The following is an 18,615-nucleotide window of genomic DNA, read 5'->3' as shown; positions in this document are numbered from 1 at the left end:
GAGCCCCCCCGGGGAACACCCCCCCATGGGGTGGGGTGGGAAGAGGCTCCGCCCCTCGCCCCGCCCCCTCGGAGGCCCCGCCCCCACCTGCGGTGCCGGGGGGGGGGGCCCGCCCCGGTTCCTTCCTGCTCCCGCGCCCCCCCCCGGTTCCCCCTCCCCCGGCCGTGGCCCCGGCACCTGCTGCGGCGGCGGCTCCGGCCATGGGCGCGCTGCGACGGGCGGCGCTGGCGCTGGCGGCGCTGCTGGGTGAGAGACGGGGCACCGGGGGGGCACCGGGAGGGAGGGGGGGGGATACCCGGGGGGGACACTCGGTGGGACCCGGCGGTACCTGGGGGGGCACCGGGAGGGACGGGGGGGTACCCGGGGGGAGACACTCGGTAGGACGCGGCGGTACCGGGGGAGGGTGGGACACAGGGGTACCGGGGAGGCACCGGGAGGGACAGGGGTTACCGGAGCGCGTCGAGCAGGATACGGGAAAGCTGCGGGGGGAGCACCCGGCGGGACGCGGGGGTACCGGAGCGCATCGGGCGGGACCCGGGGATGCTGGCGCGGGAGGGCACCGGGCAGGATGCGTAGGACCCGGGGAAGCTTTTAGGGGGGCACCGGGCAGGACACAGCGGTACCGCGGGTGGCACCGGGCAGGACCCGGGGAACCGGGGGTGGCACCGGGCAGGACACGGGGAATCTGGGGGAGCACCGGGCGGGACCCGGCGGTACCCAGGGGGACACCCGGCAAGGCGCAGGAGAACCGGAGCACACCGGGCAGGGCGGGGAGGAGCTGGGGGGGCACCGGGCAGGACTCCGAGCAGACGTGGGGGGAATCCAGCAAGCTGCACGGGAGCCGGGGACCGGGGGAGCTTTAGAGGGGGCGCCGGGGGATGGACACAGCATCCACCAGCCCCTCTGTGTGCCATCAACCCCCCCAGCCCAGCAGGCAGGAGGGTGCTGGGGGGGGTCCCAATCCGCCCCCGCTTTGGGGTGTTCCGATAGGGGAAAATCTGGGTCCCCTGGGAAAAGCCACTTCACTCCTTGGATCTGCCGAATGGCACCTTCCAGCACCCCCAAACCAAAAGCCACCCGGGGTGGGGGGACCCCGATATGTCGGAGCTGACAATTCCCCTCCCTGCATGGCGCAGATTTTTTTCCTTTTCCTTTTCCCACGATAAAAACCTGCCACCTCCCTCGTTTACTGGTGCTTTACAGTCACCCCAGATGGTTTTGGGGTGCCGGGTCTCCACCCCTCTTTTTCTATGGGGTTTTCCCCTTCTTCCCCCCCGCCTAATTCCCAACCCTAGTTGGTTTTTTCTGGAAACGCCACAGTTGCTCCGAAGGAAAACGTTCCTTGATGTTCCCGGGGAAGGAGAGGCCTTTGGGGAGAGGAAACGGCCCCGAAAGACAAAGGCAGCAGCATTTCCTCCCGGCGGGACGCTGGGTGGGGGTCTCTGCTCCCGAGGCCACAGGGGTTTTGCTCCTTGAAGGTGTTTTTTATATTTTTTTCCATGATAGAAGTTTATTAAAGAGTGTTGGGATGAGGCACAGGGGTCGCTTCGGCCTTAAATCCCACCAGGATGCTCCTTCATCACATCCTGATGGCGTTACTTTGTCATGAGGGATCCCCCCCAAAAAAAGTCCTGCCTGAGTCCTGGGATGTGATGCCATAGGGATCAAGAGCAGAAAACTACAGTGAAAAGACACTTTTGAGCCCCAAAATGGGTGGTTTTCCTTGAAGTTTGCTTTCAAACATCCTGGCCCCACCCTGTGGGATCCATACGGGATTGCGATGGGAAAAGCAAAATGACGGGTGATGCTCAGCATTCCCAATCCCATCCCCGTCCCCAGTTCCCTTCCCAATCTCCATGCCCAACCCCATTCCATTCCCCTTCCCGTTCCCCTTCCCCGTTCCTCTTACCTCTTCCCTATCCCCAATCCCATCCCCATTCCCATTCCTCTTCCCATCCCATCCCCTCACCGCCTCCTTCTACCACACCAGGGGTTAAAGCCTGTTTCTATCTATAGCGGTCACATCATATTATTATTTTTTTTTTTTTTAATTATTTTTTTTTCCCCAAATTTGGCCTCTCTGGAGGATATGGCACTTTCTGCCCCCACCCCCGCCCCAGGGTCGTGAGAAAAGCCGCTGGGGATTTTCCCAAGGGACGCTGCTCCGCAGCCCGGCATCTCCTATCTGCCCGGTTATAAATAGTTGGAATCAAGGGAAGGGGGGGGGAAAAAAAAAAAAAAAAACAGAAAAAATAATTAAAAAAAAAAAAGCCGGGTGACTCTGTCACATTGCGGAGATGCTCCTTGACCTTTTTCTGAGGTTTTTAGGGGTGTTTATTCCCGGGCAGATTCCTGCTGGGGATTTTACATCCCAAGCTCGGGCTCTCGGGATTTCATTTGGGTCTGGGTTTCACATGACTCCAGCGCCTTAATCCCATCGAGCGGGGTCACCAAACCCCGGCCGCCTCCAGCCCATAATACTCCAGGGGGTTAATAGCTTATAGGGTTCGGCAGGGCTGGGGGGGATGATTTCTGGGGAGGGGGGGTGTCAGGCTGAGCCTTGAGCCAGGAAAATGCTTTTTTGGGGTAAAAAAATGCAATTTTTAGAATAAGAACAGGGGTTTAATCTGGGGTTGGGGATTAATATTGAGGTTGCCGTAGGTGCGCCAGGACTGAAAGGAATTTTTTTCTCCAAAGAAAAAATATTAAGGGTATTTTTAAAGGTATTTTTTTCCATAAGGAAAACATTTGAAAGAAATTTAAAGGTTTGTTTTTGTTTTTTTTTTTTCCCTAGGGAAAAAAATTGAAAGGTATTTTTGAAAGGTTTTTGTTTTTTTTTTTTAAAGAATTTATTCCATAGGGAAAAATTGAAAGGCACTTGTAAAGATAAATTTGAAGTTATTTTTTTCCCCTAAGGGAAAAAAATTAAGGATATTTTCAAAGATGAATTTAAAGGTATTTTTTTCCAGAGGAAAAAAATTTAAGGTAAATTTAAAGGTATTTATTCCCTAGGGAAAAAATTGAAAGGTATTTTTAAAAGTAAATTTAAAGGGATTTATTCCAGAGGGAAAGTGTTTAAAGTTTTTTTAAAGATAAATTTGAAGGAATTTATTCCATAGGGAAAAAAATTAAGGTTTTTTTAAAAGTAAATTTAAAAGTCAATTGAAATGTATTTTTTTCCATTGGGCAAATATCCCGGCAGATGGGCTGGAGCGGAGGGAAACCACCCAGGCAGGTGCTGAGCTCGGGGCGCTGGATAAACATCAAGGTTTTTCAGCCTAAATAGCAGCCAGGGAGGTCCCGAGGTGTCCCGGCCCCCTGTCACCCCCCCACACCGATATGCGTATTCACGCTGGGAGCGGCTTAATTTTTTCGATCTGGTTAAAGCATTAGAGGATTTGAAGCGCTGAGGTGGCTAAAGCCGGGGCTGATGCCAAAGGGTTCGGTCCCGTGCCCGCAGCTCAAGCACCGGGAATTTTCAGGCTCCGAAAATTCCCAGCTGAGGAATTTCAGCGTGAATTCTGCGAGAAAAAGGAGGTTTTTTTTTTAAGGAAGCGAGCATCCTCCAGATGCGGATCCATCCAGCTGGAGGGGGGAGGATGGAGGCACAGTCTCCTCTTGCCAGGGTTTGGGGGTGACGGAGCGAAGCTGCAGCCACAGTGTTAACAGAGGCATCATTAGGTTTCAGAGTTAATGAGGCCCAGTAAGAGCACAGGGAGTTCAGGCTGCGGTGGGTGCTGGTGGGTTGAGCCACACAGGGCTGTTTTCATGTCCAGGGGTGTGATGGGAAACCCCCCCGGCCGATGCTGGAGCATCCTTTCCCCCTCCAGAGCCTGGATTTCCCCAGGGACCCCCCGCACCTTTTGACCCATCACCCTATTTTTTCCCCCCGAAAATGATGCTGATGGAGGAGCCGGGCTGAAAAAACCTGGATTTTCCCTGCTGTCGGGGCAGCACAGAGGTCTAGGAGCTGTGGTGTCATCTAATGATGCTGTCTGCATCCTTAATGAACTTTTGAAATTATTATAATTAATAACAATTTATTTATTATTATTATCCTCATCATTATTTTCATTCTTATAACTATTCTCATTATTCTTACAAAAATACAATTATATTAACGATTATAGAAAGTATATTACGTATCACCTATTTTATTATAGAAATCACAATATAATTATTAGGTATCATATCTTTTCTTCTAGATTATCTAAATTTAATACAATTCCATTTATAACAACAGAGGAGCCGAGTTGAACAGAACCTGGATTTTTCCCTGCCGTTGGGGTTGCACCAAGGTTCAGGAGCTGGGACGTCACCCAGCGATGCCATTTGTATCGTTAATGAACTATATTATTAGTAGTAATACCGTTATTAGCCATCATTATCATCATCATTATGATCACCGTTATCACTATCCCATCCCTGCTATTTATCACTATTCTTATAAAAATAGAGGTATATTTATAATTATTATAAAAATTATTATCGCTTTCATTATAGATATTACAAGATAATTATTAGATATATTGCATTTTCTTATATACTATCTAGATTTAACACAATTATATTTACAAAGACATATAATTCTGATATAATTCCCATTCTTTTTCGACACTGTATTTTAGTCTATAGCATAGCTCAATATAATTAATAATACTAATAATATTCATTATTTGGCAGGCTCCCTGCTGCCACCCCCATCACCCCCCCCGTGTTTCTCCCCCCTCGCCAGGACTTAAGGGTTTATGTTCTTAGCCTGGGTGAGCTATTTTTAAGCATCTTCCTCAGAATGGGGGTGATTTCTCCCGCTTTTTCACCAGAGAAGGGAATTTTTTCTTTTGTTTTGTTTTGTTTTAATATTTTTTTTTTTTATTATTATTATTATTCTTGAATTCCTGGGAAGACTTATCAGCTGGAGCAGAGTTTCCTGCCTCAGGAGCTGGAAGGCTCCGTCCGGAAACCGCGCCAATGCCTTGCCGGGAGGGGGGATGAACGGATACAGGAGGAAGCTAAAAATACCCCCCAGCACTTTGTTTGCCTCTTCCCATCCTGGAAAAATCACATGGAAACCTCTGAATCCATAGGGAAGAGGGCAAGGCCATCAGAGGCTCCCTTCAAAAGCAGGGATTTTCCCCCAAATCCCAGGTGGTGTAGCGAGGTAGCATCTGGGGTAGCATCATCCTTCCATCCCAATCCAGAGCATCCCTGGGGCGCTGGCGGGAGCGGGGCCAGCCGGGGACATGGATCGATGGGCGGGATGTGGGGATGGAGCTGCAGGGATGCGGGTCCTCACTGGCATCCCCCTGGGAAAAAAAACAACCCGCCACACACCCAGCCTCGCCTGAGCCGATTAATTTTCCGGCTGAGCCTTACGGGCAAAGCTGGGGAATAATCTTCCTCCAGAGCTGAGCATCCTTCTGTGGTACCCACTCCTATCCCGGTGACTCCTCCCAGAGGGGTTTGGGGGATGCTGGGGACATGGGGATGGGGTATTTGGGATAGAGTGGGATGGGGTATCGGGATGGGATGGACATATTTGGGATAAGATGAGATCAGGTGTTTGGGATGGGATGGGATGGGATGGGATGAGATGGGGTGTCAGGAGAGGCCACCCATGAATAATCCCAGTTTAGCACCAGCAGCAAAAAGGGGGGATGCTGGGACAATGGGGAGAGCTTGTGGGGTGCATATGGGTGCTCCCCCACATAAACCCCGTGGGGTGGAAGATGGGGTGCAGTATCATGGCGGAGTCAGGGGTTCTCCAATACTGCTTGAACGAGGGCTGCCGGGCAGCTGGAGCCCCTTGGGGAGAAGCAGCAGCTCTTTGGCCAGGGAGGATTTTCAGCCGGAGGTTTTCCCATCTCGGGAGGAGGAAAGGGGAGGGAAGGGCATTGTTCTGCATCCTCCGGAGCAGCTGGGAAGCCCTTCCCACAGCAGGGAAGCAGAACTGTCCTCCTGACCCAGCCTCCCAGCGATAAACCAGGAGTGTTGGGTTTCCCCTTGGGAATGGGGAGGTTTTCCAACAATCAGCGGGGCTTTGTGGAAAAATGGCATCTGGGATTGAGTCATGTCCCATTTTTTTCCCTCTCTGGCCACGGGCAGGTGTCTCCTCAGCCATGCTCGAGGTGAATGTGGGGACAAGCTCGGTCTTCTCTGTGGAGGGGCAGCAAGCGGTGCTGCCTGCCTGGTACACCAGCCGATCCCAGAAGCAGCCCTACATCACCTGGCTGCTGGATAAGGAAGATGCTAAGCCCTTCCAGGTCAGCGGTGGGGTGGAGATGTGGGAGGAGGACAAGCTGGGAGGTGGGGAGGTGCTCGTGGTGTCCACGATGGGGCCCATTGTGGGGGCAAATTTTCTGGTGCCCATGATGGGAAGATGCTCACAGTGTAGAGATGCTCGTGGTGTACGCGATGGGGAGCTGGCCGTGATGGGAAGGTGCCCATGGTGGAGAGATGCCCGGCATGGGGAACATGCCCATGATGCCTGCAATGAGGACGTGCTTGTGGTGCCCGTGATCGAGTAGATGCCCATGATGAGGTCATGCTTGTGGTGCCCGCAATGGGGGCCCATGATGGGGACATGCCTACAATGGGGAGATGCCTATAAAGGGGAAGATGCCCAAGATGGGGACATGTCCACGTTGCCTGCAATAGGGAGCCGCTTGTGGTGCCCACAAGGGGGAGATACCCAAGATGGCAAGATGCCTGTGATAGGGAGGTGCTTATGGTGTCTATGATGGGGAGATGCCCACAGTGGGAGGATGATTGTGGTGCCCACGATGGGGAGGTGGTCATTGTGCCCGCAATGGGGAGGTGCCCACAATGGGGGCATGCCCACAGTTCCTGCAATAGGGAGGTGCTTGTGGTGCACATGATGGGGAGATGCCCACAATGAGAGGAAGCTCATGTAATGGGTAGATGCCCACAATAGGGGCATGCTCATGGTGCCCGCAATAGGAAGGTGCCTACGATGGGGAGATGCCCATGAGGGGGAGATGCCCATGGTAGGAGGATCCTCATGGTGCCTATGCTGGGGAGATGCCCATGATGGAACGATGCTCATGGTACCCATGATGTGGAGATGCTCATGATGGGGCAGTTGCTTATGCTGCCCCTGACAGGGAGGTACTTGTGGTGCCCACAGTGGGGAGATGTCCACAATGCAGACATGCCAATGGTTCTTGCAATAGGGAGGTGCTTGTGGTGCCCATGATGGGGAGATGCCCAGAAGCTCATGGTGATGGGTAAATGCCTACAATGGGAGCATGGCCATGGTGCCCGCAATGGGGAGGTGCCCGTGATGGGGAGATGCCTATAATGGGGATGTGCCTATGGTGCCTGTGATGGGGAGATGCCCATGATAGGGGAATGCCCATGATGCCCACGATGCCCACAGTAGGGAGATGCCCACAGTTCCCATGCTGTGGATGCTCAGGGCAGGTGAGGATGGAGGTGTCCTCATGCTACTCCACAAAATTTGGGATTTGGGGCGATATCCTCTCCTGCAACACCATCTGGAGCTGACTGAGCAGGCATTTTTCCCTGGGCAGATCCTGACCTATCTGGATGGGAAGGTGAAGGTGGAGGAGTCGGAGCTGAAGCCCCGCGTGGGGTTCCTGTACCCCATCCTCACCCACAACATCTCGGTGTTCATCAACGCCACCCGGGAGCGTGACTCAGGCCAGTACATGTGCACTGTCAACGTGGTGGATGATGTCACCAGCACAGGCAAGAACATTGGCGTCATCAACCTCACCGTCCTGGGTAAGGCTCTGCCAGTCACCCCGGCTCCCTTTGATGTCCTCCATGATGTCCCTCGGGACTAATGTTGGTGCCTGCAGTGCCACCGGCCACACCTGCCTGCCAGCTGCACGGCAACCCCACCGTGGGGGCCAACGTCACCTTGAGCTGCTCCTCCGAGAAGGGGAAACCCTCGCCCGCCTACCAGTGGCAGCGCACGGCCCCCACCCTGCAGGTCTTCTTCCCCCCTGCCCAGGGTAAGGTGGCACCGGGGAGGGGGGACGCCAGGGAGGGGGGTGAGAGGGGTGGAAAATCCCAAGAAGCTTCAGCTGGGGGATGCTTTGGGCTTGGTCCCCTTAACCCTGCCCGTTCCTGGAATATCTCCTTAACCCTGCCCACTCCTGCCCAAGGAGGCAGAGGGTGGGCAGGGGGCGTGGGCAGGGGGTGGCTGCAGGGCAGCACCCGAATTTCTCACCCACAGACCAGGCCAGGGGCACCCTCAAGCTGACCAACCTCTCCCTGGAGATGTCGGGTCTCTACATCTGCGTGGTCGAAAACCGCGCAGGTTCGGCTGAGTGCAGCATCGTCCTGGAGGTGCACTCAAGTGAGTACGTGTCGGGGAGGCGGGGGGGGGACACAGTCCCCACAAGGTCCCCGTGGGGTCTCCGTGGGAATAAAGGGGGAGGCGAACTCCCTCCCTCACCGCCTCTCTGTCTCCCCCCGGCAGCTAGCACCAAAGCCATCATCGCTGGTGCCGTGCTGGGCTCCCTGGGCGCCCTCGCCACTGTTGTCTTCTTCACCCGGCGGGTCATCGGCTACCGGAGGAAGAAACGGGACAGCCAGGAGGAGGCAGCCAATGAGATCAAGTGAGGCACCCCTCCCTTGGGGGAGGTTCAAATTGTCATCACTAGGTTTCAGAGTTAACAGGAGCAGGGGGAAGGAGATTTCCATCTCTGACCAGTCATCATTAGGTTTCAGGGTTAACAGGAGGGGGAAGGAGGTTTCTGTCTCTGGCCAGGCATCGCTGGGTTTCCGAGTTCACAAGGGCTTTTTCCAACTCAGTTTCTCCCCCTTTCCCTCGTGCCCCCCTGTTTTGGGGTCCAGCCTTGGGCGCAAGCCCCTTGGGCCTCCTGTTGCTTTGCGGGGGGGTGGCAGGAGGGGGAATGGAGGGGTTTCCCAGTGCCGATCTCTCCGACGCTGTCCCCTCTTGGCAGGGAAGATGCCGTGGCCCCCAAAACCCCCACGTGGGCGAGGAGCCCAGCTTCGGACACCATCTCCAAAACCAGCACCTTGTCCTCCATCGCTGGCACCCGGGAGAGACCCTATGGGGCCAAACCCCCCTCCGACACCGCCTCCATCCTCACCGGCAGCTACCGGGGACCTCCCCCCCGGGCAGGGGGGCGCACCCCCAAGCTCTCTCCCCCCACTGTTAATGGCACCCCCCAGCGCCGCCAGGACCTGGCTGCCCCCCCGGCACCGTTGCCCCCCTCCAGCTTGGCACGGGCGGGCGCTGTCCCTGTCATGGTGCCAGCGCAGAGCCGAGCCGGCTCCTTGGTGTGAGACACACACCCACATCCCCCCCCCCCAAAAAAAAGGGGTGTCTGCATCCAGCACCCCCCATTTTCTGGGGTGCTTTTTTCCCTTTTGGGGCTATTTTTTTTCTTTTTAAAAAACGCCTCGAGCAGCTGGACTCGTCCTGGGGGTGTTTAATGGGTTTGGGGGGGTGTGTGTGCCTGAGTTTGGGGAGCTCCCTGGGGCTAGGGGGGGTGGCGAGTCTCCCTGTAAAGATAACACCCCAAAATAGCCCTGGCCCCACCAGGAGGAGGGGGTGCTCTTCTTGTTTGGTTTTTTTTTTTTTATATATATATATATATATCAGTTGAAATGGGGGATTTTTTCATAAAAGAACATTAAAATCCAGGGGGGAGGGGACGGACACGCATTGGGTTTTTTTAGGGGTTTTCTGATTAAAATCTGGCTGTGCTGTCCAGCACCATGATTTTGGGTGAATTTGTGGGGGTTGTGGGTCCCTCTGAGTGATGTCATAGCGGCTGTGTGATGTCACAGTTGCTGTGTGATGTCACAGCGCGCACACACCCCCAGGTCCTCAGGATGGCACCGTGGTGCGCGTGCATTATCACACCCCAACACCCAGCACCTGTCTGTCACCGCGATGTCATGCCCGCCACGTCCTGGGGCGGCCGGTGTGATGTCATGAGGAGCCATCACACTGGCTGCCGCACGTCCGTCAGTGACGTCATGTGCGCCTGCGTGATGTCACACCCACCATCAAGCAGCCAGCAGTGACGTTACTCGCGCCTGTATGACGCCAGACCCGTGAGCACATCTAGCAGTGATGTCACGCACACCTGTGTGATGTCACACCAGCCGTCAGATGACGTCACAGCGCCCAGCCCATGGCCACAGGGTGTCACACAAGCCCTCTCCCACCCCGGAGCGGCGTCACACCGTACCACACACAGTTGCGTGACATCATAGCACGCCCTGCAGTGCCGTCACGCGCGCCTGTACGCTGTCACACCCGCCAGTGACATCACACACCAGCACAGTATGACATCACTGCTGGGCATCACCCGCCCCCTCCCTGTGGCCACCCACCTCCGCGCCACTGTGACCTCACCGCTCCGCTGGGTGACGTCGAAAGGTGCCAAGGACAGGCCGGGGCTCTGGCAGGGACGTTTATTGGGGCGGGGGGACCCCAGGGCAGGGAGAGGAAGCCAGGGGCAGGGGGAACCCCGGGGGGCGCATGCAGGGGCTGGCAGGGGGCAGCGGGGGGGTCCTGGGCCTCGGCGGGGGGGCTCAGCGGCGAGGGGGGTCCGGGGAGCGGCTGGAGGCCCCTGCAAGCAAGGAGAGAGTGGTCAGCGCTGGGCACACACCCTGCCTGCCCCCTGCCTGCCCCCTGCCTACACCCTGCCTGCCCCCTGCCTGCGCCCTGCTCCTGCATCCCACTGGTGCAAACTGCATCCCGCCTGCGCCCTGCTCCTGCATCCTGCACCCTCTCTGTGCCCCATCCCCTCCCTGCCTGCACCCTGCCCTCTTTGCACCCTTCCCACACCCTGCTCCTGCAGCTTGCACCCTCTCCGTGCCCTGCCCGCACCCTGCCTGCACCCTGCCTGCACCCTGCCTGCACCCTGCCCATGCCCCACTTGCAGCCGCCCACACCCTGCCTGCGCCCTGCCTATGCCCTGCTCCTGCACCCTTGCTCCTGCCTGCAGCCTGCTCTCACCCAGCCCCATCCCAGCACCAGGGCACCCCAAAGGAAGGACACCCAGCCTGGCCCCCCCCCCCCGGGGCAGAGGACACTGGTGGGAGGGGGTGAACCCAGCTCACGCGCTCAGCCCATATAGCAAGGCAGCCCTAACAAGCCTCACGGCCCTAATGAGCTTCACAGCCCCCGCACTTGGCAGCTGCTTCCCCATTGCATCCCCACTGCACCCTCAGTTCATCCCCACTGCACCCTCACTGCATCCCAGTTACGTCCCGGTGACATTCCCACCAGACCAGCCGCACACACGTGGCTGCTCTGGCAGCGAGACCTCCCTGCTGCTCACCCCAAACCAGCCTTCCCAGTAGCCGGGGCCGTTGCCCACTCGCCATGCCGGCATGGCACAGCCACCCCCCCGGGCTCCGCTGCCACACGGCCTCGGCACCCGTGGGCGCTTTTTAAATTTACCTTTTCCTGCCAGGAGACTGTGACACAGGCTTTTAAAAATAGCATGTGCTGAGGCGAGGCGTTCGGGGTGGTGTTGCTAAGGGAGAAATTCAATTCAAATCTAGGGCTTTGCCTTCCCATGCTAACTACTACGGCGCGCTCCCAAAATTAGGGCAGGCAGGGGCTGCCTGCGTGCCGCCTGCCCGTGGGCTTTCACCTCCTGGGAATAAGAACCCCCTTCTCCATCCTGAATCGGTACGGAGAAGGATGCTCCATCCCCAGTTGGCTTGGGAAAGGATGCTCCATCCCCAGCTGGTCCAGGGAAAGATGCTCCATCCCCAATCCACATGGGGAAGGATGCTCGGAGCAGCATCTTTTATAAAAATGACCCAATTTGGGAATGGGATAAGGGAGATTTGGGGAGTACCTAGTCACCGTTGCGGAGGTCACCGCCGCGGGTGCTGTTGGCGCACTCGGTGTCCTTGGTTTTCCGATCGATCTCCCCCCCTTTGATCTTCTTGCGGGTCATATGGCCACGGAAACTAGCCTGGATCTTGGCGGCCGCCGCGTTGGCGTCAGGATCGTCCAAGGGGATGTCCAGGATGTCCTCATCCAGCTTCGTGCAGGCTCCCTCCTGCCAGCGGCAATGGGAGGGTTATGGCTGGTGGCACCCCAAAAAGGGCATGCCCCCCCAATTTAATCCATTTAAAAAGGTCCTAAATTAGCCCCCCGTGCTAAAAATTAGGGTCTTTTACTAAAAATGAGGGGGTTTTGCTAAAAATTAGGACCATTTCCTAAAAGTTAAGGTCCCTTGCAGGTGTCTCAGGGGATTTCCAAGCGAAGGTGCAGTGGGGGAAGATGCTTCACCCCCTGTTCATCTCTAAATTCCCCCCAACCAGACCACCTGGCTGCAAGCAGCCAGCCCCCAGACAGCCCTGCTGGGGCCAGATCCTGCTTCCTCGAGGGAGAGGAACATCCATGGGAGCAGAGGTTGGGAATTTTTGGCACCGGGGGGGATGTGGGGTCACGCTGCCCAAACGGAGTTGTCTGTGCCTCAGTTTCCCCTTTCCCTCAAAGCCTGTTGCATCTTCCTGCATGTCTGCTTAGGGCTTTGGTTGAAAACACCAGGAAATTTGGGAAGGGAGGATGCCAGAAGGAAGGAAAAACCCCTACCCCATAAATAAATCACTGCAGCCCACTCCTCTCCTGCCGGAGCGGTTGGACCTGGTGCCAAGGTCAAGGGCGGGGGGGGGGGGGAACAAATGAGACGGGAGCAAGCTGGCGTTGGATGCTCTGGTGTCAGCAGCGCTGTGGGGTCAGGGAGAGCTTTGCATCACCTCAGGGAGAGCTTTAAAGGAGATTTTGGGGGGCGGGGGGGAGGATGGTATTTGGAAGATGCAGATTCAGAGAGGGAATGCTCTTCGAATTCGGAGGGGATGCTCTTCCCCTCGGAGCGTGCCACGGCTCAGCAAAGTTGCTTGGGTTGTTTTACCATCGCGAAAGGTGAGGGGAGCAAAAGAGCAGTAGTGGCTTAAGTGACGGGTCCGAGGTGGAAATGATATGTCCAGGGTGGAAATGTTATAGCCATGGCTGGAAATCCTATAGCCAAGGGAGAAATCCTATAGCCAGGGAGAAGAAATCCTATATATGGGGGGAAAACCTATATCCTGTGGAGAAATCCTATCTCCAAGGGGAGGAGATCCTATATCTAAGAAAGAAATCCTATATTCGGGGGAGAAATCCTATATGCAGGCAAGGAAAACCTATATCCAGGAGAGAAATCCTATATTCAGGGGAGAAAAACTATATAAGGGGGGGCATATCCTGTATCCAGGAGAGAAATCCTACATCCAGGAGGAGAAATCCTATATCCAGGGCAGAAATCCTATATCCAGAGGGAGAAATCCTATATGCAGGGGGTGAAAACCTGTATCCAGGGGAGAAATCCTACATCCAAGGGGAATAATTTATTTCCAGAGGGAGAAAACCTATATATAGGGGGAGAAAACCTATATGCAGGGGAGAAATCCTATATCCAGGGAGGAGAAATCCTATATCCAGGGTGGGCTTTGCCTCTCTGGAGGTGCCCGGGAGGGGAGATGGGGGTTTCTCTCAGTGCCGCTGGCTGAGCAGGAGGGGGAAAAAGGGTGAAAAAGGCAAAAAAATGGGGGGAAAGGGGGGAGAGGGGGTGTGGAGCGGGGAGAGGGAGAAAAGAGGGGAAAAGGATGTGGGTTTCTGACGGATCAGCTCCCTGAGCTGGCTGGTGCCCAGGCGGCAAGGGGTGCTCACCCCTGGGTGAGGATGGAAGGGTGCAGCCCCCTGCTTGCCCCAATTTATCCCTGTATCCATAAGGAACCTCCAATCCCACCTAGAGAGTAATCTGAAGGGGGGTTGGGGGGGGAGGGAGCAAAGCAGAGCCCCCTGTCTAGCATAATTTGGGGATGGGGGGGACTTTCCTGACTGGGATGCTGGTCGGGGTGCGGGGTGGCTGTCAGCCCCGGTGGGACGGGTCCTGAACTGTTGGGAGTCCGGGATATGGGAGCCCGGGATACGGGGAAGCAGGAATATGGCCCTGGGGGTTTGCAGCAGCACTGCCCGGGGTGGGGTGGGGGGAGACGCAGAGCTGGTTGAGCTTTCGGGTGCAGCAACCATCACAGCATCACACACACCCCCCCCAAAATCCCCTCTGCCGTCCCCCTACCCCACTCCAGCCAGGGACTAATAATAATAATAATAATAATAATAATAAATTAAATGCAGAAAAACAAGATGCTGGGGGAAAAGCGAAGCGGGGGGGGGGGACCTACATTGCAGCAGTCCATGGCGGAGGACGGGTGGGTGGCCAGCGATGGGCGAGGGGCTCCAGCAGGGTCTCGCTTCCCCGGCGACTCTCTCGGCGCAGGTGGCAAGTTGAGCGGAGCCGCTTGCCTACGTAATGCGCTTTCCTCCGGGCGAGCCTATCAGCCCTACACCCCTGCCAGGCTCTGGGCGGGGGGGGTGTGTGTGTGGGGGGTGTGTTTCTTATATTTATTTTTTTTTCCCTTTCTCCTCTTTTTTTTTTTTTTTTTTTTGCCTCCTCCAATTTTCTTTCGCAGCCTCCAACTCCCTCCTCAAGGCTTAAAGGAGCCGGCAGCTCTCCTCGGAGTTTCGTGTCATAGAAAATTATGCGCAGAGGAGGCGACCAAATATTTAATGGTATTTTCGGGTCTTGCCCTCGGCGTTAAACCCCCCTCGCCCGGGCAGGTTTAACGGTGCCGAGCTGAAATTTGCAGAGACTTTTTTATGGGGATGGGGAGGGGGGGGAGATACTTGGCTTGGTTTGTGCTCTCCCCCCCCGCCCCGGGTTTGTTTGCACAGGGGGCAAAAGATTCACAACCTACTTAGTGCTTGGTCCCAAAGGAGGGTGAGGATGAGGATGGTGAGGATGAGGACAGTGAGGATGAGGACAGCAAAAAAGGGTCCCACTGAGCATCTGGGGCTCCACGGAGAGGAGGGGGCTCTGCTTTCAGGGTCTGGGGGGTCCCTTCCCTGCTTGCAGCAGCATCTCACCCCCTAAATTTGGGGTGTTTTCCAGCCAAACCTGCAAGCCTAGCCATTTTTGCAGTCCTTGGTGCTATTTGCGCACCCCGCTTTCACCCTTGGACCACGCCGAGGTGCCAGGGCCAGATGGGGAGGACCCCAGGAAAGAGGGGAGACCCCCAGAGCAATGCAGAGGGGTGCAGCCTGCAGCCCCCCGCGTCGCCCGCCTCACTCGCCTCCAATCCGGGTTTGGGAGTTGCTAAGCAACAGTATAAGTCACCCATGGGCTCTGCACGCCGGTGCCAGCTCTGGCCGGCCCCCAAAACGCAGCCTGGCCCCCCCAGCTGGGCACCAGCACCCCCCGGTCTGCCCATGCAGTCGGGTTGAGCTGCTCTCCCTGGCCTGAGCATTCTGCTCAGGGGTCTGGTGGCACCGACCTTCCTCTTTAACAGCACCAGCATCAGCATCAGCATCACCGTCACCGTTAGCATCCCTGTCCCATTGTCATCACTGTCCCCATTTCTGGCACTATCGCTTTTCCCACTGCTGCCACCAGCCCTGTCCCCAGCCCTGTCCCCATCCCGATCACCTCCACCATCCTCACCATCATCCCTGTCCCCATCCCAGTCATCATCCCCATCCCTGTCTCAATCCTTGGCCCTATCTCCTTCATCATCCCCATGCCTGTCCCCATCCTCAGCCTCAACCCCATCATCATCTTTGTCCCCATCCCTATCCCTGTCACCATCCCTTTTATCATCCTCATCCCTGTCCCTATCAACAGCCCTATCCCTGTTCCCATCCACATCTCCATCTCTGTCACAGAGGCCGCATCTCCTGCCCCCTGACACCCCCAGCTCCCCACGGCAACCAGACCACCCTGCTCCCCTTCCCACCCCATCCCAATCCCATCCCATCCCTCTTCCCACCAGCAGCAGGGGGGGCAAAAATCGCTCTGCTCCAGAAACCCCTGCTCCAGCTTCCAGGTGAAGTCTCAACCAGGATTTTTAAAGGGGAAAACGATCCCTTTCCCTTTTTTTTTTTAGACCCTCCAGATCCATCACTGCCCGCTGTGGTGAGGGGAGATGGGGCATTTTGGGGGGAGGGATTTTGAGGTGACTCGTGCATCAGGGATCTGGGAATATTAGCCCCCAAAAAAGGATGCAAAATGCTGAGAGGATCATCCTGTTACTGGTAAAACCCCAAATTGCATAAAAACGGCGGGTATGGGAGCAATTCCCACAGAAGAGTGGTCAGCACCCTGTTTTTCCCATGGCACAAGGTTCCCCCAATTCCCAAAATCTGCTTGGGCCATGGTCCCCCGGTCCTGGCAGAGCCACCGAGTGCCAGCGTCTCCCGCAGGCTGCGGCTGCGGAGGAGGGACGCCAAATGCCAGAACATTTCTAATCATTAACGGCGGGTTTTGAGCCCGTTCCAGGCTCTGTGTTTTCCTTCCCCAGGGCCCTTCATCCCAGAAAACACCCCATCCCAGTGGGGGGCGATGTGGAATATTGGGGTGATGCTTTTCCAGGTGCTCCAGCACCTCCTAAATCCGAATCCCCATAAAATAAGACATATTTTGGAAGAGGGGGAATGGGTGCTGTGGGTGGGAAACATCCCGCCGTCGCCGTTTGAGATGGTGGCGCCGAGGTGTTAAAAAAATCCTTAAAAACCCAAGAAAATACGGAAAATTTGACGTTGGAAAGGTGCCCTGGGCGGGCAGCATTCCAGTTGCCGAAGCGGGAGCCGGCAGCCGGTGCCGGGGGGGGTCACAGTGTAGCCGGTTGGCATCAGCCCCACTGCAGGGTCCCCGCCAGATTATTTCCCCCTCTCAATCCCTCTTTCCTGTTTTTCCCAGGGAAGCCGCCCCCATGGGTGAGAGATGTGGGGAAAAACAGGAATGGGGGGGGGGGGAAACGGGGTGAACATGTGTCCCCCCCCCTCCAAAAAAAAAAAAAAGAACAGCCAGTTTTGCTGCAAATCCCATCACTCTTTTTTTTAAATTATTTTTTCAATGGCAGTCAGGATTTTGAAACCATTCCGGGTGGGAAAAAACCCCAAATGTCACCATTTGGAATGGGATGATTGGGGGGGGGGGGGCTCCCCAAAATTCTGGGCATCTCAGCGCTTGGATGGGGGGAGGTGGAAGAGGAGCAATGTCACATCCCTCCTTCAGGCGGGGACGCTATTCAATTTTTGACAACCCCCAGGGAAGCAGGGGCCTAAATATAGAGCCTTAAAATATCATCTCACGCTCGGCCCGGCTCCTAAACCCCATTTTTTTAGGGAAAAATAAGTCTCAGGTGAGAGTTGCTAATAACGGCGGGGACCTTGTTAAGAAAAATTCTCATTAACAGAGCACTGCGGGGGGTGGTGGGGGGAGATCATCACCCGTTCCCCAGAGGAGGACAGGAGCCTGGTGGGGAACTGAGGGGGGGTTGGGGTTTTTTTTGAGTCATCCCATCTCATTTTGGGATTTTTTTGGTGGCAAATGGGGCATTTGGGGCAGATCCCACGGGGGGTGACCCTTTTCAAGAGGGTTACGAGGGCGCACACTCCCCTTCCCCCAGGGGTCTGCTCCTCTCTGCAGCATTTCTAGGGAGGAATCACGGTGTTTTGGTGCTGGCAGCTCCTCTCGATGCTTTTTTGGGCTCAAACATCCCCATTTTGGGTGCGGGTGCCGTGTCTCTTACCATGCCCGTCCTCCCCGCCTTCTCCTCCTTCTTCTCCTTGTCCTCTTTCTCCTTGTCCTGCAGGAAAATGTAAAATTTAGGTGGTGTGGAACAAAGGGGGGGGGGGGCACCAGGGTGGGGGGTTCCCGGCCCTTCACCCCAGGCACCCCAAATTCTCCGGGGGGATGGTCGAAGGATGGGGGGAGCCCACCTGGAAGTGGGGCTGGGGGAGAATGTGGTCCTGCTGCCGGGCTCCCTGTGCCACCGGGTCAGCCGAGCTGCCTGGGGGAAGAGGAGGCTGGGTGCCAGCTGGGACGGGTGGGCCTGACGCCATGGGGATGGGCACGCGGGGCAGGGCGGACACCCCAGGGATGGGCACGCGGGGCAGGACGGACACCCCAGGGATGGGCACGCGGGGCAGGACGGACGGCACGAGCGATGAGCAAGGTGCAGCGTCCCCTAGGAGGGGCGCGAGGGGCAGGAGTGATGCCCGGGGTGACGGGCAGATGGGCAGACACAACGCTGTGGGCAATGGGCAGACGGGGCAGGCCTGATGCTCTGGGTGATGGGCACGCAGGACAGGCACGATGCCATGGGTGATGGGGACACAGGGCAGGCCTGACACCCTGGATGATGGGCACATGGGGCAGGCCTGATGCTCTGGGCAACGGGCACATGGGGGAGGCACGATGCCCTGGGTGATGGACGCACGGGGCAGGAGTAACACCATGGGTGATGGGCACATCGTCAGGCCTGCCGCCCTGAGCAGTGGGCGCACAGCAACAGGCATGATGCCATGCAGGATGGGCAAGCGTTGCAGCGTGGGGCAGGGGATGGAGGTGCAGGGCTGGGCGCTGCCAGGCCGGGGCCACTCACCCTCTCTCTGCTCCAGCAGCTTTTGGAAGTGCTGAGCAGCAAAGGCCACCACATCAGCAGGCTGTGCCCGCAGCACCGCTAGCGCCAGCCCCTCCAGCAGGGTTTGGAAGCCGTCGGGCAGCCGTAGGGTGA

General features: G+C 56.5%; 2 protein-coding genes across 2 annotated transcripts; one reads left to right on the top strand and one right to left on the bottom strand.

Moving 5' to 3' along the window:
• The first annotated feature begins 106 nt into the window (after positions 1–106).
• ESAM (endothelial cell adhesion molecule) lies at positions 107–9,738 on the top strand. Its single transcript, XM_074162451.1, has 7 exons — positions 107–246; positions 6,106–6,263; positions 7,554–7,767; positions 7,845–8,000; positions 8,225–8,347; positions 8,471–8,609; positions 8,958–9,738. Exons 1-7 carry the CDS (start codon positions 201–203, stop codon positions 9,301–9,303), a joined length of 1,182 nt encoding a protein of 393 aa, XP_074018552.1. The 5' UTR covers positions 107–200; the 3' UTR covers positions 9,304–9,738.
• A 2,105-nt stretch (positions 9,739–11,843) lies between these two features.
• On the bottom strand, positions 11,844–14,293 carry NRGN (neurogranin). The gene is made up of 2 exons (XM_074162452.1): positions 14,224–14,293; positions 11,844–12,050 (listed from the first exon to the last, which is right to left on the bottom strand). Exons 1-2 carry the CDS (start codon positions 14,236–14,238, stop codon positions 11,844–11,846), a joined length of 222 nt encoding a protein of 73 aa, XP_074018553.1. The 5' UTR covers positions 14,239–14,293.
• Positions 14,294–18,615: the final 4,322 nt, after the last annotated feature.

Source organism: Numenius arquata, chromosome 22 (genome assembly GCF_964106895.1).
Source record: "Numenius arquata chromosome 22, bNumArq3.hap1.1, whole genome shotgun sequence".
Taxonomy (NCBI): Eukaryota; Metazoa; Chordata; class Aves; order Charadriiformes; family Scolopacidae; genus Numenius; species Numenius arquata.
This window is presented reverse-complemented; position numbering and strand designations above follow the sequence as displayed.